Source organism: Cricetulus griseus, chromosome 4 (genome assembly GCF_003668045.3).
Source record: "Cricetulus griseus strain 17A/GY chromosome 4, alternate assembly CriGri-PICRH-1.0, whole genome shotgun sequence".
Taxonomy (NCBI): domain Eukaryota; kingdom Metazoa; phylum Chordata; class Mammalia; order Rodentia; family Cricetidae; genus Cricetulus; species Cricetulus griseus.
Genome location: NC_048597.1, coordinates 121,530,765 through 121,555,861, shown reverse-complemented (window position 1 = coordinate 121,555,861; position 25,097 = coordinate 121,530,765). Strand labels below are relative to the sequence as shown.

General features: G+C 39.1%; 1 protein-coding gene across 4 annotated transcripts in view; it reads left to right on the top strand.

Moving 5' to 3' along the window:
* Nucleotides 1-25,097, top strand: part of Dync2h1 (dynein cytoplasmic 2 heavy chain 1) — a 204,859-nt gene that overhangs the window by 136,094 nt on the left and 43,668 nt on the right. For all 4 annotated transcript variants that reach the window (XM_027415175.2, XM_027415174.2, XM_027415173.2 and 1 more), the window contains 11 exons: nucleotides 947-1,036; nucleotides 6,947-7,012; nucleotides 8,206-8,256; nucleotides 9,706-9,783; nucleotides 12,264-12,395; nucleotides 13,330-13,402; nucleotides 19,613-19,773; nucleotides 20,589-20,714; nucleotides 21,677-21,787; nucleotides 22,901-23,056; nucleotides 24,235-24,310. In XM_027415175.2, coding sequence (XP_027270976.1) covers nucleotides 947-1,036; nucleotides 6,947-7,012; nucleotides 8,206-8,256; nucleotides 9,706-9,783; nucleotides 12,264-12,395; nucleotides 13,330-13,402; nucleotides 19,613-19,773; nucleotides 20,589-20,714; nucleotides 21,677-21,787; nucleotides 22,901-23,056; nucleotides 24,235-24,310 — 1,120 coding nt within the window. The remainder of the gene's footprint in view (nucleotides 1-946; nucleotides 1,037-6,946; nucleotides 7,013-8,205; nucleotides 8,257-9,705; nucleotides 9,784-12,263; nucleotides 12,396-13,329; nucleotides 13,403-19,612; nucleotides 19,774-20,588; nucleotides 20,715-21,676; nucleotides 21,788-22,900; nucleotides 23,057-24,234; nucleotides 24,311-25,097) is intronic.

The following is a 25,097-nucleotide window of genomic DNA, read 5'->3' as shown; positions in this document are numbered from 1 at the left end:
TAAATGACTTCCAAGTGATATGTAGAACTCTTACTTCGATTAGGAGAAAACAAAGCCCTCTGCAGCCCTCTGTTCGCATTTCTGTCCAGTCACCCTGTCTTCTTTCCTTATTTAATTTACATATGTTTATTTAGAGTGTGTATATCCATGTGTGTGCGTGCCATGTATGTATATTTTGTGTGTGTGTGTGTGTGTGTGTGTGTGTGTGTGTGTGTGTGTGTGTGCGCGCACGTGCATGCGTGCGTGCGTGCGTGCGTGCATATGTATTTGTAGATTACACTCAGGAGTTGTTCTCTCCTTCCACTATGTGGAAGGCTCAGCAACCAGCTGCTATACCCACTCATCTTGCTGGTCCCAGTTTTATAAGTCATTGGAAATAACAATTAGTAAAATAATGGCATTGTGACTATTATGTAGGACAATTCCTGAGTCAGTCTGAATACTGGAGATGTGGGATTTTTATTATACCATTTTCAAAGTTAATATTGATGCTTATCCCACCTGGCATGCTTGGTTCTATTATCATACTGAAGTGAGGAACAGAGCACCTCTGGGCTAGATTGGTGAATAAAATTCAGGTGATTTAAATAGCCTTACCTCATGCTGAAATAGGTTGTGTTTTTAATGCTGTTGGTATCAGAGTGGTATGTGGTATGTGGTAATTGAACTAGTACTATTTGGAATTTCATTATTTTCTAATGGAAATTGATTTTATTTTCCATTTATTAAAAGTTTTAATTGTATACATTTCAGGAAATACTATAAATACTGCATTAGTGTACAAGTATAGTGTACTTATTTATTAATTCCTTGGGGTTTGTGGGCAAAGATAGTTATTTCAGAACCAGCTTTGAGTCTGGAGAATCATTTTTAAGAGTGATTCAACTCTAAAATATCTGTAAAAATTTCTAAATTTCTTAATGGGTTTTCAAATTCTTATCTACAGGACTCTGAAAATACAGAACAGAGAATCCAGTGTCTCATCAGCTCATTGAAGCATATGGTGTATGAGTATATATGCCGATGCCTGTTTAAGGTAAGGACTCATTCATTAGATATACACTGCTCCTCACTCCTCGGTCTTAGAGGACACTGACAGTTCTAGAGCAGCTTTCTTACTCAGAAAGTATTGAAATGGGCAGTTGTGATGTTTTTCTAGAATACAATTCATCACACACTTTAATTTCTTACCACATGCCAAAAGGTAGTGGGGAGGAAAAAGACAAGGTGAGGACAGGAGAGTTAACACCAGGCTAGCTACCTTTGCTCAGTGTGGTCTGCTGGTTACTAAAAAAGGGGGTTAACCATGGGTAACGTGTCATTGCAAGCCCAGGTTCCTCATCCTCAGGCCTAGTATTGTCATCTGGAGACGTGTCTTTATTCATTGGTGTGTCTGTGAGGTGTTCACCATCCCTAGCGTCTGGTAGATGCTTTCCTCATTTGTGAAAATCCAGTGTTTCTAGGCATTGTCTAGTGTCCCCTGGTGTCTTAGTGACTTTTCTAATTCTTGAAAGAAACACCATGACCAAGGCAACTTATAAAAGAAAGCGTTTTCGGAGGGTGAGAACTCATGGCGACCATGGTGGGGAACATGGTGGAGAACACGGCGGCAGGCATGGTGATCATGGTGGAGAATATGGCGGCAGGCGTGGTGCTCATGATGGGGAACATGGAGGCAGGCATGTTGATCATGGTGGGGAACATGGCGGCAGGCGTGGCTATGGTGGTGGGGAACATGGCGGCAGGCGTGGCGATGGTGGTGGGGAGCATGGTGGCAGGCGGGCAAGTGTGGTGCTGGAGTAGTAACTGAGATCTTACATCTGATCCACAAACAGGGGCAGAGAGAACTGACTGGGGATTGTGTGGTCTCTTTTTGGAACCCTCAAATCCCATCTCCAGCGACATGCCTCCAACAAGGCCACACCTCAAACGGTTCTGCCAACTGGGGAACCAAGTATTCGACCATATCAGCCTATGGGGACATTTTCATTTAAACCGCTATAGCTACGTTGAGAGATGCAGTTGTTATTCATTACTGGAGTCTCAGGGCAAAGAATTGCAGGCTTTGGAGTTATTAAGTGTAACTTTCTGAAAATGTCTTCCTCTGAGAAAGGATCTAGAACAGTGTGCATTGAGAGACTCCCGAGACTTGATGAATTGAGCCAAGTTCAGGCTTTTAGAACCAGTCTTTGGGGTCAATTCATGACATAAAGTCAGGTATCCAAGTCTGAGGAGTTACTCATTAGCACAGTTCAGTCATGTGGACTCAGAAATCCTGAAAACAGCACTGTGTTAGTCGAGGCAGAGCAGACCCTCAGTGCACCTTTGCAAGTTTGTGCAGACCTTCTGCTCGTAGAGTTGGCATCTACAGAGTTCGGCTTTCAGTGGAACTGTACATCTCCCTTTCAAAGGGCTTATGGCTCACTAAGATTCTGAAAACCTCTTAGCCCTGGATTTTAAGGTGTGAAGACTGCAGATTGTACCAGATACCACAAAGCCTTGTTGCCCCAGATGTTGTTACCTAGATTCAGGGATGATCTTTACAGTGGCGAAGCCCATCAGTTAGAGAGCATGTGATCCCTGACACATGTGTAAGGTGTTATCTCCTCTAGTGCCCAAAATGTTACAATATGATTAAAACTTGGAAACATTTTCAGAAGATTTCAAAGTCTGTGTGGAACTATAACAGAAAAAACATTGAAGAATTATTCTCCAGTTCTTGATTCATTTAACTCTTGAATGTGCTCATACTCTGGTCTTCTCCTTATATCATTGTGTTTAAATACCTAGAAAAGGTTAGAAACTTTTCCTTTCTGCATTTTCTCTCTGCTCCCCTGTCTTTGTTTGCAGTTGGTCTCAAAGATCTTTCCATGACTGTAAATACTGAACCTCATTCATTTTTGTAGTTGTGTGTACTGTCACATGGGTTTGAGTTACCCCTTTCCAAAATGCTACATAGTGTTTCATTTAGGCAGTTTTGGCTTTGGGTGTACTTTCATATAAATAATGAAATATCTTGGGGTTATACTTAAGGTTGGGTACAAAATCTGTTTTTTTTTAATATTCAAAAATTACCTATATTCTGAAAGGAATTTTTGCACAGTATTTTTAGTGTGCCTGTGCTTTGATTCTGACTTAGTACATGAGGGCATGTGTGGAATTCTGTACTGTGCAGATCTGTGAGGACTGAAAGATTTGGCCTGAGAATACTTGGGGTTTTGGGCTATCAGACCTGGATGCTCAGACTGCGTCTTTCTTGACATCTCTGTTACATGACAGTAGAGTTTGTTTGCATTATTGGTTATTATGAATGACTGCACTATGTATCATATCTTCACTCATCTTTGTGTGAAGATTTACGTAAGTATTTTGATCCAGTAGATTTCTGGGTAGAGTGTAATTGCTTGTCCAAGGGTCAGGCTTTCTAAATGTTGTTGAATATTATCAGATATTGTGGAGAATTTTTCTCGTTTATGCTTGAACTAGTTGGTACTCTTATCCAGAGGTAGTTGAAACCACCTTTTTTCTTTACATGCTTATTGACTTGGGACACACACACACACACACACACACACACACACACACACACACACACACACCCACACACACCCCTACCTACCTCAGGGCCATGAAGTTGGGAAAGATATATGTTGCCAAGTGGCTGAGAGGAATTGGTGGGAGGGAGTTGGAGGTGTGGAATCAAGATACATGTTTGAAATTTTCAAGGAAAAATGTTTTAAAACTAAAAGTACTGTAAGCATTCATTTTATTAGCTCCACTTTTATCATTACTTTCAGCTTGTATTTTTGTATTTCAGTTTATATGTTCTTATTTGTAAACATTCAGGCTCTTTGATGTTATTGCCCATGCCATAATTCTATAATGTAATTGGCAAAGAGTCAGTATTAGCATTTAATGTTTCAGTGGACCCTGTGGAGGCTTGCTTCTTTGAAGTCACTTTATCCTTTAAAAATACTTGGAGGTTGTACTAAGCAACTTTTGGTCATAGTAGGAGAGAGGCTGAGAAGCCTGACTTCAATCCTGTAGTGTGCACTTGGAGTCTCTTATTGCCTCCCTTGAGTAATGTTTGTCTATTTTGAGCAATTGGCAAGTCCTAAAATGTCACTGTGATCCACAAGTTCTGAGATGTTTGTAATAGATAAAATGTCTGTTTTGTAGTGACAGAAAGTCCATTTCTGTCACTATGGAGTATGATTTCAGGATTCTATTGTGTCTGGTAGTGATGAAAGTTGAGAAAGTGGGTCAATCATAAACTAAGAGATAGATTCCTCAGGATTTATACTGTAGTGTTAATGAGGGTAGAAGTGGTTTCATATCCTTGTGAAAGCCTTCTGAGTTTGTAGCAGTCAGCATGACATTAAACTGCCTGCCAGAGTGTCACTCATGCAGCTCTGTTGTCATGTTGGTGACAGCAGTGAACTCTATAGGATTCATGTCACATCAAACTGAATGCACATTGACTTGCAACAGAAAATGATTGATCTGTTTTGTAGCAGATAATGTGGACTTGTACTAAACTGAGCCAAGTAGCAAGCTACCTAGCCATTTTGCTTCTGTGACTCACTGTGCCCCTTCACTTTCTGTGGGAGGTCAGGACACTTATTTCAGTTCTTGATGAAATGCATAAATTATATATTTGGTTTCCCCAAGCTTATCATGTTAGTAAAACTACATAAAAGTAACGCATGCTGTTAGTATTTCCCACATTGATCTTTTGGGATAAAAGATAGAATGCAGATTTCCATTATGATGACAGGATGTAGGAAAGATGGCTGGGGAAAAGCATCCAGGGGCACTCTGGGACAGGAACACTTATGTGAGGGTGTTGGGAGGAGCACTTGGAGAGCACTCGCAGGGAGCATTCGGAACGTTAGGGAGCATGGAGGCTTCAGGGGAAGTTCTGGGGGGAGCATGGAAGAAAGCTGTGGGAGGAAATTTGAGGGAGCTGTGGGAGGATCTCTGGGAAGAGCACAGGGGAATTCTTGGAGGAGCACTGGGGAACATTAGAGGGAGGTCTGGGAAAACACTGGGGAACTCTGGGAGGGAATTAGGAGGAGCAAGAGGGAGCATTACAGAGAAGCACTGGGGGGACCTTTTCAAACAGCACTTGGAGGAACTGAGGGGAGCTTTGGGAGGAGCAATGAGGGGAGCAGTGGGAGGAGCACTATTTAGACAATTTTCTTCTACTTAGATTCTGGAACTTTCCATGTTGCATCCCTTCCACCCTCCTTCCCTTACAGTATCGTAACTGTGCACAGAGTCACCCATTAAAATGCATGAGTTAGCTGCAGACCCAAAGCAAGGGCTTGGTTTCTGTGCTGTCTCAACTCCTTTCTTCCTTGGGTGCCAGGAGCCTGACTTCTGTAGTAGAGACTTAGATTTAATAATGTCCAGTTTCTACTGTCTCTTAAGAATTATAGGATTGGAAGGATAGTTTTAATGTACATTTCCCTTTCAATATTATGTAGTTTTCCATGAGTCTGCCATTGTATCATTGTATCAGAGTGCTATTACCTGGTAGATGTGGTAGGTGAGAGCCTTATGTTTTTTAATGCCTGCAGTAGGACTGTTACATGGATCAGGAGGCTGAGATTTAGAATTAACTTCCCTTTACTCAGATGTAGAGTGTGTTGAAGTTGCAATTCAAAAGCTCCTACCTGATGCTTGAGATTTCTTGCCAGCAGACAACCAGTGAAACACTCAGTACAGACTTGAACTTGTTCTATAACATTCTATAAAGAGTCACACCATGCTAATTCTAATCCAATGGGTTCCTCTAGTTATTTCCTGGAGTGTTGTATGGAATTGAATGGGACTTGGCAGACATCCAGTGTCCTGCTCATCTTTTGTTTATCTTCCTTCCTTCATCCAGTAGGGAATCCATGGAGTTTTTATATATTGTAATTGATTCTAGTCCAGGCAATGGTGGCCAACACCTTTAATCCCAGCACTTGGGAGGTAAAGGCAGGTGGATCTCTTTGAATTTGAGGCCAGCCTGGTCTACAAAGAGAGTTCTAGGATAGCCAGGACTGTTACACAGAGACCCCTGTCTCAAAGAACCAAAAAAGAAAGGGAGGAGGGAGCAAGGGAGGAAAGAGAAGAAGGAGGAGGAAGAGGAGGAGAAGAGGAAGAAGAAGAAGAAAGAAGAAGAAGAAGAAGAAGAAGAAGAAGGAAGAAGAAGAAGAAGGAAGAAGGAAGAAGAAGAAGAAGAAGAAGAAGAAGAAGAAGAAGAAGAAGAAGAAGAAGAAGAAGAAGAAGAAGAACCCAAGCATATTGTGATAAATTAACACTGAACTGAAATCGTTCTGACCTGATCAGCAAAGTGAATGAGAGATTTTAGGAATCTAAAATATTTGCTCAATTGTGGATGATGACAAGATTTAAAACAAACAAACAAACAAACAAAAAATCCAGAGACTTTGAAAAATCCTTAGTTTGATTCCTTCATCTGTGTTCTTATTTGAATTATTAGCCTTAGTGTACAGGTCCCAGTGGGTAATTGAAGGCTCACAGAATGACTGAAGGCTTCCTTCTTTTTTTGTAGCGTGAGGAGACTGCAGTGTCCTTTCGTAGTGCAAAGGAAGCAGTGACTAGACAAATATAACAATGCTGTGAGGGGTGTGTGTGTGTGTGTGTGTGTGTGTGTGTGTGTGTGTGTGTGTGTGTGTGTGTGTGTGTGTGTGTCTGTCAGAAGGGATAATACTTGATAGAGGCATCAAAGTAATATTTATCGTCTTGTTAATATTGTGTTTACATTTATTCTCTTAATCAAGAGAGTATTTGAGTATTTTGGTTTGTTCTATGTGGGTAGAACCTGAAGTCACTGGTTATTACTGGTGAGAAAAGACAATACAGAACCATAGCACCCAAACTTTAAAGACAAATTTTAAGAAAGAGCAAAGTGTAACCCTGTACTTTTTTGCAGGCTGACCAGTTGATGTTTGCTTTGCATTTTGTTCGGGGTATGCATCCTGAACTTTTTCAAGAAAATGTAAGTAGTATTTAAGGGGGGAATGCTTGGAATTACAGAGAAATCTGATAGCAGACAGGATTTTCTTAGAGATGACTTAGGCTGTAAGTTGTATACATATAAACTAATGTTCTCTAAGTGACTTGTGTGAGGGGCTGTTATGAAGTTGTTTTTCCCTGATGTATACTCAGGATTGCAGGTGACAGAAGGGAAGGAGTCTCAGTAATTTCCAAGAGTACTTGGTTTACCATGAGCCAGGCCCACTTACTGGGGATACCAGAAGAGCCAACCTCTTGGCTTTCCTGTTCTAAGCAGTGCAACCCAAGAAGGGGGAAAGTGGTAATGTGGGCACACCTGTCAAGAGTCAGCAGATAAAATGGGGTGGGATGGAGCCGCACAGTTATCACATGAGCCTATGGGGTCATACTGTCTTATTTGTTCAGCATCTTTTTTTCTGGTCTGTCATATAACCACTCATGATACTCACTTGAGCTAAAATTAAATTTAAAAAGAATTGTTTGTTTTTCTTTTTCATTATTGTATGAATATCATAGAGGGAGAATTGAGTAGCAAGGGTGCTAAGAGAGTCCAAATTCAACCTACTGCCCTCCAACTCTGCTTGGTCAGACTTGAATTATCTTTTGTGTTTTCATGTCGGGTGGTTAAGGAACACAGACCATTTAGTTCTTCCTGCCTTCTTTCATTTTTTTCTAATTCCACATGTTGTTGCTTATTTGCTCACTTTTTCCTGAATATTAATTTGATCCTAATAACTTTTACTAACTTAAGCTACCTTTCATATAATTTTTAAAATTATAGTTAGTATGTTTTCAGGTCTTATATGCACTATTGTTCTTTCCTGGACTACTTTTCTTAATTTACACAGCACAAACAACTTTTAACCTTGGTGGACTTCACTGCATGTGTGTTAGTGAGTAGTAGAGCATGAAAGAACCACAGTTAACTGTCTAGATGATGAGTGTGGCATACATGGTATACATACTCTTGTGTCTTAATACAGTTAGCTCTGATAGGTGTCTTGCATGTTTTATAGTGGTACATGACTCCCTAACACTGGCCTGCTTGAAGAAGTGGGAGGGACTCTCCCTCTGTTCTGGGGAAGCTGCATTGTAAAATACCTTATAAGAAATTGAAGATGATGTTAGCTGGTTGTGTTCTGATATTTTTTGTGTCCCTCATGTTTCATTCACTAGGAATGGGATACGTTTACAGGTGTGATTGTTGGAGACATGCTGAGAAAAGCTGTAAGTTACAGTGTGATTTCTTGCCTTGGGTCTTATGAAATATAGTTGCATCACAGGAGTTTAAAATTATTGTTGAAATTATATTTTTATTAGAAGAATATGTCCTGACCTGTGCTTCCTTACTATAAAACAGGTGTAGTATATTTTTAGAACTTGAAAAGTTACATTTTTAGTGAAAAATATTAAATAGTAAGATTTTAACATTGCTTTTTTTCCCCCACAGAATTTGTATTTTGTTTTAAGAAAAATGTTATAATCTTTAGGGAAATTAATTTTTTCTTATATATCTGAAGCTTTAAAATTACTTTTTAGGATTTTAAAAAGTCTACTGAAGGCCGGGCGTTGGTGGCACACGCCTTTAATCCCAGCACTTGGGAGGCAGAGGCAGGCGGATCTCTGTGAGTTGGAGGCTAGCCTGGTCTCTAGAGCGAGTGCCAGGATAGGCTCCAAAGCTACATAGAGAAACCCTGTCTCGAAAAAACCAAAAGAAAAAAAAGTCTATTGAAACATACAGCTTTTTAAATAAATTTTGTATTTGATCAGATAATAATCTTGAAAGTGATGCACTGAACACGCAACACAATCTACATCATTGTGGGGTCTCTGCAGCTGCTGCAACCAGCAGAGTAACGTCCATGGGAGGCACCAAGGCAGTTCAGTTCAGTTCCACACAACTGAGCAGCCGGGGTTGGCTCAAACTTTGGGGGTCTCACCCTGAGTTTATTTTAAGGAATATTTAAGCACAGAACAACCTGGGGAAAAAAAAAAAAAACTTTTCCAGTGATTATTAACTCAATCCTGTGTGCACAATAAAGCATGCATAAATCTCCTGAGGAGCAGAGTAACAGTATGCAAATTGGACTTGACTATATTGAGTCTCTGTAAAGTACATGTGACAGACTCCATAAAGATGGCTTCTATAGATTGACTGATAAAAGCAAGCTTATGATAAGGGTTTGGGGAAGGCCTGGCAGCACAGATAGCACAAAGGTCAGCTAGCAGGAATGTAGCTTTCTGGGCAGATAACAGATTGTGTATTCCTTTCTGTGAAGGAACAGCCCTGTGAACTAACGTTCCAGGTCCCCCTAGTGCTTATGTGAGAACAAGGGCCTCTGGGCCTCCTATAGCCCTGTGAATTAACAAACATTCCAGGTCCATCCAGTACTTATGTGAAATGGATGGTTAAGCATAATAAAAATGAATGGCATGTTTTATGTGTCAGTGAGCTTCTAACATTGTTACATAGAATTTTATTATAGTTAATAAATATAAAGAAGTAGTATGTAGAATGTTTTTAACATTGTTACATAGAATTTTATTATAGTTACTGAATAAACATAAAGAAGTATTATGTAGAATGTTTTGTTTTCAAACTTAGTTAGTCAATTGTTTTTTTTTAAAAAAATTGAATTTTACCAAATGCATTAAGGAAAATTGCTTTTACTGAAGGACTCTCAACAAAGAATTCGTGATCAGCTTCCATCTTGGATAGATCAGGAAAGAAGCTGGGCCATGGCAACACTCAAGGTATTTTTTTTATTATTAATTTTTAAAATCATGTATATGTCTTTTTTATACTGTATGTCTGTGCACATGTGTGCTGGTGCATATGGAGGTCAGAAGTTAGTGTTGAGTATTTACTTTATTGCCTTCCATATATATGTATGTATGTATGTATGTATGTATATGTATATGTATATGTATATGTATATATATGAGACAGGGTTTTTTATTGAGCCCAGAGCCTATGAATTGTGTAGACTGAGTTAGATAGAATGGCCAAGTACCAGGGATCCTTTTGTTTGTGATAACCAGAGCTAGAACTACAGACTCAGGACATCATGCCTGGCTCTTCATGTATGGTCTGGGGTTCTAAACTCATGTTTACATAGCAGGCACTTTAGCTAGTCAGCTGTATCCCAGTTCCTGTTGAAAGTGTTTATTTTCTGTTTTGTGTGTTTTACTTGTGTTGACATTTTGTATGTGTACCTTATTTATATCAGTGTTGATATTTCTGCAGTAATGACTAAAGTCTCTTTACAATCCCAAATAATTACTGTAGTATCTGCCTCCTCCAGCTTATTTTTAACCCCTCAGCTTAGTTGTGTTTGTAGAGATAAAAGACAAATGTATTTTGATAACTTTATTCCTTCTTTCCCTTCTTTGGCCTGTTTTCCTTACAACTGTAAAGTAACAGAGAAAACAATAAAGATGACCAGCAATTATTGGTGGCTCACTCTGAGCAGTTCTGCAGAGGTTAAAAATGGCTCTTATTTCTTAGTTCCAACAGCGTCAAAGGCAGCTGCTGTTACCACATTGATTTAACAGAGAAGGGGGCAGGATTCAGAGCTGAAGTCTGTGCTTCACAATCTGGGCTCTTACAGCTACACTGCATGCCTTCTTACAACTACACTGCATGCCTTCTTACAGCTACACTGCATGCCTTTTTACAGCTACTCTGTATGCCTTTTTCCCCATAAATTTTTTGTTGATAAAATGATTTCATGTCATAAATTATACTCTTCATTGATTATTCACTTCATGCTTATTATCAGCCATTAAAGTGTCAATGGCCAGGGTTCTTTAGTTGACCTAACTTAAATCAACCTGCTGACCTTTCCCCTATTCCTCTCTGTGTACCTCACTGTGAAACCTTGTTTTACCAAGAACTCAGTAGTCTGTTGTTTGTTCAGAATTCTCCCATCATTTATTAAAACTGATTAAGTTAAATGTAAATTGTTAAGTTTTATTGTTGAATTTATTTAGGTTACATAATGAAATGTTCTCCAGCACAAAGAATTATTTAGATGTGGGTACAGGTGCTAGATACAGTATCCTAACAGTCTACATGTCTATGCATGAAGTTCTACACTACAGACACAGATCGCCCATGGTTTTAAAAGAAAAATCCATCTGTACAGATTTGTACTTCTGTTCATATAGTCTGTCTGTGGGAAAAGCTGGGGAAAGGGAACATTGAGATAGAAGGAATGGATATATTTGAGTAAATCTCTGAGAGGTTTGTTTAAGGCAAAATTAAGTGTTGAGCAAACACTTAGGAAATAGCAGAGTGGGTTTGAACATTTAGAAGCAAAGGAAACTATGTGACCACATAAGCAAATAGGGTTTATAGAAAACATGCTTTCTGAAAGGATTTGCTGATATTACAAAAGACCAGAGTTGGACAGAAGGTGAATTTTATTTCAAAATTCTCTCTCTCTCTCTCTCTCTCTCACTCTCTCTCTCTCTCTCTCTCTCTCTCTCTCACACACACACACACACACACACACACACACACACATACTGTAGGGCAGGACTTCAGTATAGTAGTGACTTCATTTCAGAAGGAGACACAGACAGGTAGGAATGCAGACAGTGAACAAGGTGGGTGGTTGCTGGATGTCAGTGTCCACATGAGCTAAAGATATAAAGAACTCTGGCTTAACTAACTTTTCATGATTCTTGCTGAAGGTGACCAAAGGTGGGAGGGAGTAACTAGATGAGAGAGTGACGGTGGGGATTCTTACTAAGCTGCTGTAGAAGTGTCTTGATACGAGTTCCACAGACAAAGTCTTCCACAAAGAAAGGCTGAAACTGAAACCTAAGTGAGGTGCCCTCAGTAACACCATAACAAAGTTTGATTGGAAAGAGCATCCTTGTTGCTAGAGATGTACTGTCACTTTAACATGAGCTGAGCTGTGCTGCCCCTGGGCCTTGCACTTGGTTTTGATGATGGTGGAGATAGCTAGGTACCAATGTCTTCATGTACAGAAAATATCTCTTAGGAATGTTGGGTGATATAATCCTGTCTTGGGAGTAATTTACTGGCTTTAATGTGGGTGAGTTCACTGTACTGTTTCTAACTATGAAATGTAAGACCAACTATCACAAAGTAGAAAACAAGCAATAAGCCTCTACAGTCGTTAGTTTTCTTTGGCTTTTATAGTTTTTATAAAGTATGTTTATGTGCATATGGTTGCAGCTCCTTACATTGGTTTCCATTTTAGGTCACTCTCCCCAGTCTCTACCAGACCCTCTGTTTTGAAGACATGGCACTCTGGCGCACTTACTACCACCACTCAATGTGTGAGCAGGAGTTTCCATCAGTTCTTGCAAAGAAAGTTTCCTTATTTCAGCAGGTAAAATCTAATGTTATCTGAGTGCAGAACAAAACCAAAACTGATGTTTCCCTTGTCCTTGAGATGCCATTTAAGTAAAAGCTTTGCTTTTAGTGTATTGTGTAACTTCATCCATGTGCAGAAGGAAGGTCTTTCTGCTTTGGCCACCACACCCAGACAGAACCCTAGCAACATTTCTGAGTGGGTGTCCCTGGTACCTCTTGTTCCAAGTGGGATCCTGTGATAGGAAAAGAAGTTTTTTTAAAAAGCAGCTAAACTATAAATTGTATAGATTTCCCGTTCACTTATTTTAATGAGTTGTATGTAAGGAGAGGGTTCAATGTGAAGGAAAGGGAGCTTTTAAAACTATTTCAAAGCAGAGCCCTGAGGTGTCAGTGGGTGCCTTTAACTTGAGCTTGGCAAATGGCTCTGGAAATCGGTGCACTAGGAAAATGGTACTTCACTTGCCTCTTCTCTGGGCTGTCCATTATGGAAGCCAATTCTCTCTGTTTTCCTGTGCAGTAAATGTTATCTCAGCAGATGTGCTTAAACCAAACAACAAACCATCTGAAAGTGAACATTTACACATCAAAGGAATGTTACAGATACACAGGACTCAGCAGAAACATAGTAATTCAGATGTTAGGCAGGCAGCTGCCAGATGCTAAATGTTTACCCTGCCATTGTCCCCCCCCCCGGCCACTGGGCCCTATGTAGGATCTTGAAGACTTATTTCACTCATCCTATGCTTACTTCACGTAGAAGCTTTAAAGACTTTTTGACATAAAAGGGAACTCTTGGTTCATAATTGTGTGACAGTTTCAATCATAGTAAATAGTATACAACATTGGTTACTCTTGTGTTTCTGTAACATTAATTAGTAACCATTGATTATTGTATAGTTAATGCTGCTGTTGAGAAACATCTATTCATGGAATTCTCCATTTTGTCTTAGGTTCTTGTTGTTCAGGCTCTACGTCCAGATAGATTGCAGAGCGCCATGGCTCTGTTTGCCTGTAAGGCCCTGGGTAAGCATAGCCTTTTGCAGTAGCTACACCTGAGCTGGGTGGTTTCTTTTGAACTTATGGTTCATTTTATACTGAACTTAGTAGAAATGTTTTAAGGTCTTTCATTGTTTGTTTTCATTATTCATATGATTTATAATCTCAGCTTAGCTAGAAATACACTTCTCCTTTTTGGATATAATTGTATTCAATGTTTAATTGAATTACATAATTGACATCTAGTTTAACAAAGTAAAAATGCTGAGTTTTTAAAAATTATTGTTATTGTTGTTTTGTTTTTCAAGACAGGGTTTCTCTGTGTAACAGTTCTGGCTTTCCTGGAACTCACTTTGTAGACCAGGCTGGCCTCATACTCACTGAGGTCTGCCTGCCTCTGCCTCCCAAGTGCTGGGATTAAAGGCATGCACCACTACTACCCGGCTTAAAGTTATTTTCTTATAGAAGTATTTTTTATTTCTGTTTGTTATAAGGGTTACAAAGAAGGCATTCAAATGTTAGTGGCAAAAGTGGGAAAAAAATTATAGTTACAATAAAATATGCTGTAGTCTTCAGAAATACAGCCTTCAAAATTAGTAATTTTAGTATGTATAAAACAAAATATTGACCAATTATTTGCTTTTTAGATTATAGGTTTTTTTCAGCCTTACAAAGAGTATTGTCCAAAAAATTAAAACTTATTACCCACCTGCAGATAACTCCATTTCTGTAAGACAATTTAATAAAAACTGTTAAGAAAGTGTGAAAACAGCCAGATGTCATGGTGCACACCTGAAATCCCTGACCTCGGAGCTCAGATTCTAGGCTCCTGTTACCACGTTTGTCTGTTTTTGTCTATGCGTGTCTAATGGACACACAAGGCTAATGCAACTGACGTAGACAATTTTTATTTTTCTATCCTAGCATCTGATTGACTGCTCAGATTAAAACTTCCCAAATTCATATGTCACTCTAGCTCCCTTACAGTTTAGTTGTAATATTTTAGGTTCTAACTCCAAAACTTATTCAGAGTTTGTTTAGTTTCTTGCTACTCCTACACTAAGTTGTCATCATAATTGTCATCTCAGTTGTTCCACAGCTTACATTTGTTTTTCTGTCTTCAGAGTATTTCCAGAATCCGCTTGTCTCACTTCTCACCTCTCACCACTGCCTGCCCCTTACTCAAGTCACTGTTGTATGTGTGAGGTGACTTTCCTCAGTCTTCTGTCCTCCTTTCCTTCAGTTGTAACTATAGCAGCTAGAGTGTCGCGGGACACGTTAAATCCTGTAGCTTTTCTTGTGCAAAACTTTGATGGCATCTCTCTTCCCAAGCATCTCATAATGTCTTTTCTGCTCTCCCTTCAGATCCTATGGCCTCCTCACTCACTTTGTGGTCAGTGGCTTGCATTCCTTGTGCACAGACATGATTCTGGGATTCCAGGACCTTTGTGGTCACTGTTCTTCTCATGCAGTTGTACCCGGTTATCTCCCTCACTGCTTTGTCCAACTGTTACAGAAATATTTTCCTTTTCATTTTGAAAAAAATAGCATCTCAGCCTCTTGATTTCTTTTTCCTTCATTTTATTGCTTTTCTCTGCAACTGCATCAGAATCTGGCATTTTGTCACTTGCTTAAGAATGGCTTGAGCTTCCAGTTACAATGCATGCCACAGGAGGCCCACATATGTTCCCAACACCTCAAGAAGTGTGTAGAACATACAGTACTCAAACCAGGGGCTGGCTGCCTTCCTTCTTGTTTTTTTTTTTTTTTTTTTTTTCTGTTGTGGTTTGGTTTGGTTTTTAGCCCCTTCTTTCTAGAAGCTGTATAATCTCTGAAAACTAAATGAAATCTTTGTTGCATAAATCTTTAGTCTTCTCAAAATACTCAGACTAAAATTGATTCCTAAGCTAGAGCAGTCTCCGCAGTTGAGAGAGCATACTATTGTAGAGGGCTCAAACTTGGCTCCCAGCACCACATCTGGCAGTTGACAATGGCCTGGAGCTTCATCAGTAGTGATTTCCTAAGAAAGCGTCTTAATTATATTTTGACACTTAATAGATGCCAATCATAGGGATGGAGATACAATAAAAAAGTACCCATTATTCTGTCATTAGCATATATACCAGTAGCTTTTTAATTTTTCATGCATGCAGATGTATATACTTTACAGTATGGGATTTTCTTGCTTATCCTAGTCAAGAATCAGATTAGTTTTCCCCAGCAACCTAGATGTCCCTCAACTGAAGAATGGATAAAGAAAATGTGGTATATTTATGCAATGGAGTACTACTCAGCAGGGGGCGGGTGAGGATGGAATATTGAAATTTGAAGGCAAATTGATGGAACTAGAACAAAACCATCCTGAGTGAGGTAACCCAGACCCAGAAAGACAAGCAAGAACCTTCATCCAGTAACTGATGGAAGCTGATTCAGAGATCCACAGCCAAGCACCAGGCTGAGCTCTGGAGTCCAGTGGAAGAGAGGAAGGAGGAATTATATGAGCAAGGGGTCAAGATCATGGTGGGGAAACCCATAGAGACAACTGACACAAACTAGTGGGAGCTCACAGACTCTAGGCTGACAGCTGGGAAGCCTGTATGGGACCAAACTAGACCCTCTGCATGTGGTTAACAGTTGTGTAGCTTGTTCTGTTTATGGGACTCCTGGCAGTGGAATCAGGATCTGTCCCTGGTGCATGAGCTGGCTTTTTGGAGCCCATTTCCTATGGTGGAAAACCTTGTTCAATCTTGATACAGCTGGAGGGGCTTAGTCCTGCCTCAACTCAATGTGCTAGGCTTTGTTGACTCCCCATGGGAGGCCTTACCTTTCTGAGGAGTGGATGGGGAGGGTAGGGGGACATAGGGAAATGGGGAGGGACAGGAAACAAGTTGGTATGTAAAAATGAATTTCAAATTTTTTAAATGAAAAAAAATCTTCTCAATGTAACTCTAACCAAGCACATGGAAGACCTATATGACAAGAACATCAAGTCTGAAGAAAGAAATTGAAGAAGATATCAGAAGATAGAAGGATCTCCCATGCTTGTGAATCAGTAGGGTTAACAGAGTAAAAATGGCCATCTTACCAAAAACAATTTACAGATTCAGTGCAATTCCCATCAGAATTCCATCACATGTCTTTACAGACTTGAAAAAGCAATACTCACTTCATATGGAAAAACAAAAATCCCAGGATAGCTAAAACAATTCTGTACAATAAAAGAACTTATGGAGGTATCACCATCCCCTATTTCAAGCTATATTACAGAGCAATAGTAATACAAACTGCCTGGCATTTCATAAAACAGTCAAGTGGATCAACTGAATTGACTCAAAGACTCAGAAGTGAATCCACATACTTATGGACACTTGATTTTGACAAAGAAGCCAAAAAAGAAAGCGTCTTCAACAAATGGTTCTGCCGTAACTGGACATAAGCCTGTAGAGGAATGCAAATAGATCCCTATCTACTGCCACACACATAAGTCAAGTCCTAATGGATCAAAGGCCTCAACATAAATGCAGCCACACTGAACCTGACTGAAGAGAGAGTGAGGAATATCCTTGAATGTATTGGCACAGTAGACAACTTCCTAAACAGAAAACCAGTCTTGCAGGCACTAAAATCAAAAATTAGTAAGTGGGACCTTCTGTAAGGCAAAGGACACCATCAAAAGGACAAAACAGCAGCCTAAGAATGGGGAAAGATCTTCACCAACCTCACATCTGACAGAGGGCTGGGGAATGGATGGGAGGTGTGGGAGGAGAGGAGGGAGGGGAAACTTTGGTTATGTAAAATAAATAAATGGTTAAGCAGAAAGTTTGTAAACTATGCCTCTAGATTAAGTTTGTTGCTCTGAAGTGGCTGTTAGGGATGAATTTCACTTAGTAATAGGAATAGCAGCTGCCTCTGAAAATACTTTCATTATTATGGGTTGCTGTTGTGAGGAGTGGAGGAGGGAGATTCGGGGTACAACATGCATCTCCATACCTGAGAGTGCCTCTTGGCCTGTACTGATGGCATTGAATTCATATTTTAAAGTGTTTACTACACAAGTCACGTAGGCTGTCTTGTCCACTTCTACTCATTTCTCCTTTGGAGACATGCGGGAGACCTGCTTGCTTGTAGTTCATTCTGTTGGACATTATGTCTTCCCAGACTCTCTCACGTTTATGTTTCTGTGTCATATTCTTTTACAAATTAGGCCAAACAAGTATATATTTTTCTTATCATTTTTCTTATTTGAATTAGAAACAAGATTGATTTACATGACAATCCCAGTTCCCTCTCCCTCCCATCCTCCCCTACCACCCCCCCCAACCAAAACCCTACTTATTACATATCCTTTCTTCTATTCTTCACCTGACTCAACCTTTCTGCTCAAGCTCTTAATTGAAGTGAGCATTTTCAACTTCTCACTAGACAATGCATTGTGGACAGAAGAGATAAACATATAGTAGGAAACTTGTTATTGCCTATCTGAATAGGGCTTCAGAATTGGTGAGAGACTGTGGAGATGAGGAAGTGCAGGTGAACTGTTTGGGTATACTTGGCTCTTAGGGCGCGTTCCTAGGGCAAGACATTTAGCTTTTTCTGAGTATTAGTTTTCCTCCACAGAAAATGACCATTATGTTTGTTTTCAAGGTTCTCATGTAATTAGACAGCAGATAAATAAACTGCTGGGTGTAATGCTTAGCACCATATGTGGTGAACAAATGGAGTCTATGATAATGACAGTAGATTATAGGGCTCCAAAGTACTTGTGATTATTTTTTCAATGAAGAAAACCAGAGCACAATGCCTGTTAGTGACATGCACAAGGCCACTCGCAGGGAAGGGTGCTTTTCATCTTCCAGTTGACTTAGTGTCATGGTGCCAGAAGGGAACACTCTTTATCCTGTCTCAGGACAGAGAAAGTGTTTGCTTGGATGATTTAAAGTCTGGAGATGCTAACTGTAGCCCTCATTTCTTCAGCTGCTGCATGTGGTAGATGGATCCACTGACAGCCATGTGGCATGCAGAGGACACCTCACAGGAAAAGTGTCACAAAAGCACACATTCTTGGAAGCATTCATAAGTAGTGTTATTAGTATTTGAGTGGTTTTTAGACAAAAAATGTAATATAAGATTAAAAATGAATCAAGTAGTCTCTGTGTCAGGTACTTATTTTTATAGTATTTAATTCAAATAGAATTACACCACTTTCCCTACTTGTTTTCTTCCCTTCAGTCACACCCAGCTACCCTTCCTCACACCCTACCTGTATCCCCTCAAGTTCATAGCCTCTTTTTCTTTGATTGTGTATGTGTGTCTGTGTGTGTGTTTTCATATATATATGTACACAAACTGCTGAGTCTATTTTTTTGTTGTATTTGGTTTCAAGGCAACTACTCTGCATTGGACATCCAGTGTGAGGGCTCATTCCTGGGAGAAGCTAATTTTCTTCTTTCAGCAATGATTAGTTGCCTGTAGTTTTTTTTTTTTTTTTTTTTTTTTGAATTTCTTCCCTCCCACATTACCATGTCCATTGATAGTGCCATTTTCTGGTCTTGTTTCTATAGCCATTTCTAGAAAAGAACTGTTTGATAGCGAAATTATTTCCTAGTGTTCTGATAGAGGATCTGTCATGTAGATATATCTGCTGAGGTATGCAGATACATCCCTGTCTTAGTTAGGGTTTCTATTGCTGCGACTAAACACCATGACCAAAAGGCAAGTTGAGGAGGAAAGGGTTTATTAGACTCACACTTCAGCATGGCTGTTCATCACTGAAGGAAGTTTTGACAGGAACTCAAAACAGGGCAGGATCCTGGAGATAGGAGCTGATGCAGAGGCTATGGAGGGGAGCTTCTTACTGTCTTGCTTCCTGTGGCTTGTTCAGTCTACCTTCTTATAGAACCCAGGACCAACAGCCCAGGCATGGCACCACCCACTGTGGGCTCGGCCCTCCCTCATAGATCACTAATTGAGAAAATGCCTTACAGCTGGATTTCAAGGCAGCATTTACTCAGCTGAGACTCCTTCCTCTAATGGCTCTCTAGCTTGTGTCAAGTTGACATGAAACCACCCAATGCACTCCCTAGCAATTCATCACTCTCTGCACTGTGTCCAGTTAGGGTTTTCTGGGATGGTCTTTTGCTGTACAGAGAGGTGGCTCGTACACCGAAAATAATTATTTTTAATATATTTTATAATGAATGTTGCTTTTCTGTCTTTAACTTCTGTAATATGTTTTAGGACTGAAGGAGTTATCCCCTCTTCCCTTGAATCTCAAGCGTTTATACAAAGAGACACTAAACATTGAGCCCATCTTGATAATCATTTCCCCGGGAGCTGACCCCTCTCAGGAACTTCAAGAACTTGCTAATGCTGAAAGAAGTGTTGGGTGTTACCACCAGGTAAGTAGGGACTTCCCTGTTGTTCCCACCCCAGACCTTAGATCTTATCAGTGAATGAATGTCCACATTCAGAACTCAAGACTAGAACTCAAGAGTCTTGTGAGTGTAATTAAGTATCTTGAGATGGGAAAATTATTCTGATTTATGCAGATTAGCCCAGTGAAATCACCAATGTGTTTTTAAAGGGAAGCAGGTGATTGGGTGTGAAGGTACCAGATATGAAGAGGAAGGCAGAAGGCAGGGAGGGGAAAAATGGTTCATTGCCTTGATGTTAGGTCAGCACAACTTCGGGCTTCCAAAGTTCCAAGACAATTTGAGGTAAAGCACTAAGCATTGTGTTTATTTATCAGAGCACAATAGGGAATTGATACATCTGATTAAGTTTGAAAATGACTCTTTCATTAAGATTTATGTTTAAAAACACAATGATTTAAAAATGTAAATACTTCATCCTCATTCAAATGTAAAAAGAAATAACTCTGCAAAGGTAGCTCTGGTCAGTTACAGGCTTACACTGGCAAGCCCTGAGCTATCCATGCAGTCACTGGTGAATAGAGAGCATATTTGCTAATACAGTATGCACTTGTATGTGATCAGTGACTTTGACAGGAAGATGAAAACTGCACATCAAAACTATGAATTATTTAATGCTCTTGGAAAAGATGATTAATTCTTGGTATTTGTTTTTTACTGTTCTTAAAACCTTTATTTTCAAGCCAGTTGTGGAGATTTAGAAATTATTATCTCAAATCTCTGACAATGTTATGTTAAAATGTTGTAGAGGATACTTTTCACAGAGGTTTTTGTTTGTGTAGGTTGCCATGGGTCAAGGTCAATCCGATTTAGCAATTCAGATGCTAAAAGAATGTTCCCGGACTGGAGACTGGCTCTGTTTGAAGAACTTACATCTTGTGGTGCCTTGGCTCTCAGTTCTGGAGAAGGTAGTGTCTTAGGGCTTCTATTGTTGTGAAGAGACACCAAGACCAGGGCAACTCTTATAAAGGAAAACATTTAATTGGGGTTGGCTTATATAACACTGATGATGAATGTTAGAGTTTGGCAAAGATTGTATTCAATGTTTTGGTTTTTTGTTTGTTTGTTTTCACTGTCTTTTAGAACAATCAGGGTTTTGTTGTTGCTTGTTTTATTTTTGACAGGGTCTCACTCTGTAGCCCAGACTGCTCTGTAACCGGTTCACTCCAGTAGTAGACACTTGTTGAGTATATGAGAGGAAGCCAAGATTTGTATGGGGGCTGGTTAAATGTAGCATTTCTATCTGGAGACAGACGACACTAATACATAACTGCTGCAAGATGAGTGTGCACATTGACTGACACTGGTAAAATGCTGGAACTGACGTAGTGAGCACTGGAGAGTATGTTCCACTGAAGCGTAGTGCTTAGATTATATGGAAACAGACAAGAAGTTACCAAGTTAGGGGCAAGGACAGGTGAACTTGTATGTTGCCCCTTAAAACTGACTTTGTAGTAGGGTGTTGCTAACATTGGAATAACTGTGAAAATGGCAATGGAAACAATGAAACCATGAGGCCTGAGTCTAGCTGACAGCTTTGACTTAGTACTTATAGCTGAGGTTGACTTTATATTTATTGTGCTCTAGGCACTTTGTGACCTGGTTGTCATAATCCATGTAGTAGGTACTTGCTCAGAGGTGGTGTAAATTGTAGATCCCAAGTTCATTGACATAGCTAGTAAATTGGATGTCAGCTCAGGGTAACTGCCTCTAAATCCATGTTCCTATTTATTACATGATTTATCTATTATTAAATAGAGAAGATAAAACTTTAAAGGAAATATAACCCAAATATTAAGAAACATCAAAATAAGACAAAGGGAAATGTGTATGTGTTGAAATAACTTTTTGCTTGTTGGTCTGTAAAAAGGAATTGAATTCTCTTCAACCTAAAGATACCTTTCGTTTGTGGCTCACTGCGGAAGTTCATCCCAGCTTCACCCCCATTTTACTCCAGTCAAGCTTGAAGATAACATATGAGGTAAGATAATTCAGGTACAGAAGACCAATAGTGTATACATTGCCTTCTAAAGTTATGTAAACATCTATTCAAAACTATAAAAACTTCTTTTTAGTACTTCTATGAGGTATAAGTTACATAAATAGCGTGAGATGACAGAAAAAGGTTTTAATGCCTTTTCCAAATTTTATTTCATATTATTCCATTATTGTTGAATTTGAAGTAAAAATAAACACAAAAAATCAGACTCCACAATGCAAAATTTACCATGTTATCCATTTTCTGGATCACTTGGTAATTGTGTTTTTAACTTTCTGAGCCTTTGTGTGGTTTCCCACAATGCTTCATAGTGATTATACCCCCACTACCAATGCTCAAGTTCTCCGCATCTTTGCCTACATCTGTTTTTAATTACCTCACCTCCCCCCCCCCCCCCCCCGTGGTCATCCTGATAGATGTTGGTGACAAATCCTTGAGATTTTGATCCTGCATTCCCATGACAACTAGTGGTACCTAGCCTCTTCTCAGGCTTGTTGAACGTTTGTGCATCTTCTCTGGAGATATGTCTAAGGCATTTCCTTTCTGTCGTTTTAACTGGGTTATTTTCTTTTCTTGTGGAGATCTACAACCATATTTCTCTATCTGTATGTCCCCCAAATTTCACTACTTCATCTGTGAAATTATTGTATTTTTAAGGAACAGTCTGTAACTTTTCAGTCATGATAATAGGTTGACTCAAAGGTTTCAAAACTATTAAAGGGAATTATTTTTGCACTCATCTTATAACCCTCCTTGCTCCCATTAGCATTTAGTACCACACTGGTATTACAATGGCAATTTTGGGTTGGCAAGCAAGAAATTCTTAATGATCACATGAAATTTACTTTGTTATTTTGAATACATTTGGTGAAATAGATTTATTTTATTTTGGAAATACTACAGACTAGCAAATAATATGAACTGTTTGGTGCAAGGTTTAATGCTAGTTCTATATTTGTATACTTTGCAGTAACAAAATTAAATCAGCATTTGGAGGAAATTTTCCTTCATTAAGAAGAAAGTGGGTTGATGCAGGTTTCCTATGTTTGTAGTCTTTTAAGAAGTAGGAAGTATATTCATATTTTATTCTTTTAGTCACCTCCAGGTTTGAAGAAGAATTTGATGCGAACTTATGAGTCTTGGACTCCTGAGCAAATTAGCAAAAAAGATAATATACACCGGGCTCATGCTCTTTTTAGTTTAGCATGGTTTCATGCTGCTTGTCAAGAAAGAAGAAATTATATTCCACAGGTAATTATAAGTATGTTTTGATAGAGTTTAAGCTTTACATTTATTAAGATATTTTTATAGTTTAGTATGTAAAGGTAGTGTTATGTCATAATTTGGTTTTCTAATTCAGTGTTTTTCTGTTAAGTTTTCTATACTGTATAATGTCTGGTTATAGGCTTCATGTACCATTGAGTTGATATATGAAAGCCAGTGTGTGACCCAGTGGAGATACCCAGTGAGCATCAGGTACCACTCCTGGGATGTATATTTTAACAGATATCTCAAATTTCCAAAATTAAACCTCCCATACTTGTTTTCTTCAGAATAGCCTTAGTTAAAGGCCTTCACACTTTGCTGCTCTAGGAATTGTTCTTGCTGTATCCTCTGCGCACTTTTCTCTTCAATCCGTTAACACCTACTGGTCTACCTCCAAACATAATTCCAATGTGTGTAGCCTTGTATAAATGTGTTTTATGTGTATTTGAGTTGTCTTTGCATTTGCCTGGAAGCTACATGGAAACATACTCATGTTTGGGTTTATTCTTACATGCTTAGAAACTCATCTGTAATGAATATTTAAGAAATATTTTGAACAGTTAATCAATACTTGTATATTCCTAAATAGTAAAACTATCCAGGTTTTAAAAATTTTAGTTCAAACTTATTTGATTATGTAATTAGTATAGTTAATGGAAACCCTGTAGAAAGAACTTTCATATTTCACATTATTGTTCTGTAGTATCATGTTTTAGGAATATTTTTACATAAACATTATAGTTCCTAGGTAATTTGGGGGTGCGTAATATAAATTAGTATATAGACATATAGTATGCTTTTAGGACTTATTTTGGCAGTATTTCTGTTTTTGTGTTTGTGGACAAAATGTAAAGTTCGAAAGTATAAAGGAATAGGAAACATTAATGTGCATATGGTATATAGATTAAGAAATGTACTGTATTACTTTGTACTTACTCCACTGCTGTTTCCATGGTGATAAAAAACTCTAGTGGAATTGCAAACTCATTTTCATGCTTCTGATGTCAGTAGATTTTTTAAAATACTACTTTTAACATTCAGTGTATTGATTTTTAAAGATTTTATTTTTGAGTATATAGGGAATGATTTTCTTAAATTTTTGAGGATGGTGATGTATAGATGCATGTCTTTGATTTTACTGTGCCTTACATTTGCTTTAATAGGGTTGGACCAAGTTTTATGAGTTTTCTTTATCAGATCTTCGGGCTGGGTACAACATTATTGACAGGCTCTTCGATGGTAAGTTTTAATAAACAAAAAGCCAAGACTGGACTTGCACTGCTGTCTATGGTATGGCTGTACCTGAGTGGCTTATTCTTGTCACATGCTGCTATCCAAGGTGTGGCTGTACATGAATGGCTGATTCCTGTCACACACACTGCTGTCCATGGTGTGGTTGTACATAAATGCCTGATTCCTAGCACAGATTTGGGGTTTTGCATTATTTAGCATTTTAATGTCCCGACTGCTGTGTCTGTGTTATCTGAAGGTTCTTGGGTTGTCTCCTGTGGTCATTGATTTTAATACAATGCATTAGAATTCTGACTTACCAGTGGTTTTTAGGAAACAGATCTAGAAAGAGCTTGTGTCCATTGTGTGGCCTATACAACTTTCAGGCTTCAACGAATTATTCGGACCTCTTTCTAAGAAATTAATATTGTGGATTACAACAATGCAGGGCTAGAACTAAGAATTTGTAGAGTCTTGTGGAATTCCTAAGTAAGTCTCCTGAAGCAGTGCAGGAATGAAAGCTGTAACTTCATCCCATGGAGCCATTTAGCCCTTGGCTTCCTTGACACGAGTAGCAGTCTGCTCCTAGATTGTGTTGTGCATTGCTGAGACAAGGGGGAATTAGAGTGTAGACACACAGTGGATCAGAGAGCAGGTTAGGTTGATAGAAATGTAAATGTAGGTTCTACAGCCACAGTTCATAAGTCCTGTCCCCCTGTCAGCCTTGTTGTGCTGTCCAGCTGCTCTTCACCAAGTACCCCCATCCCAGTAGATGATGGTATTACCATTTGTGCTG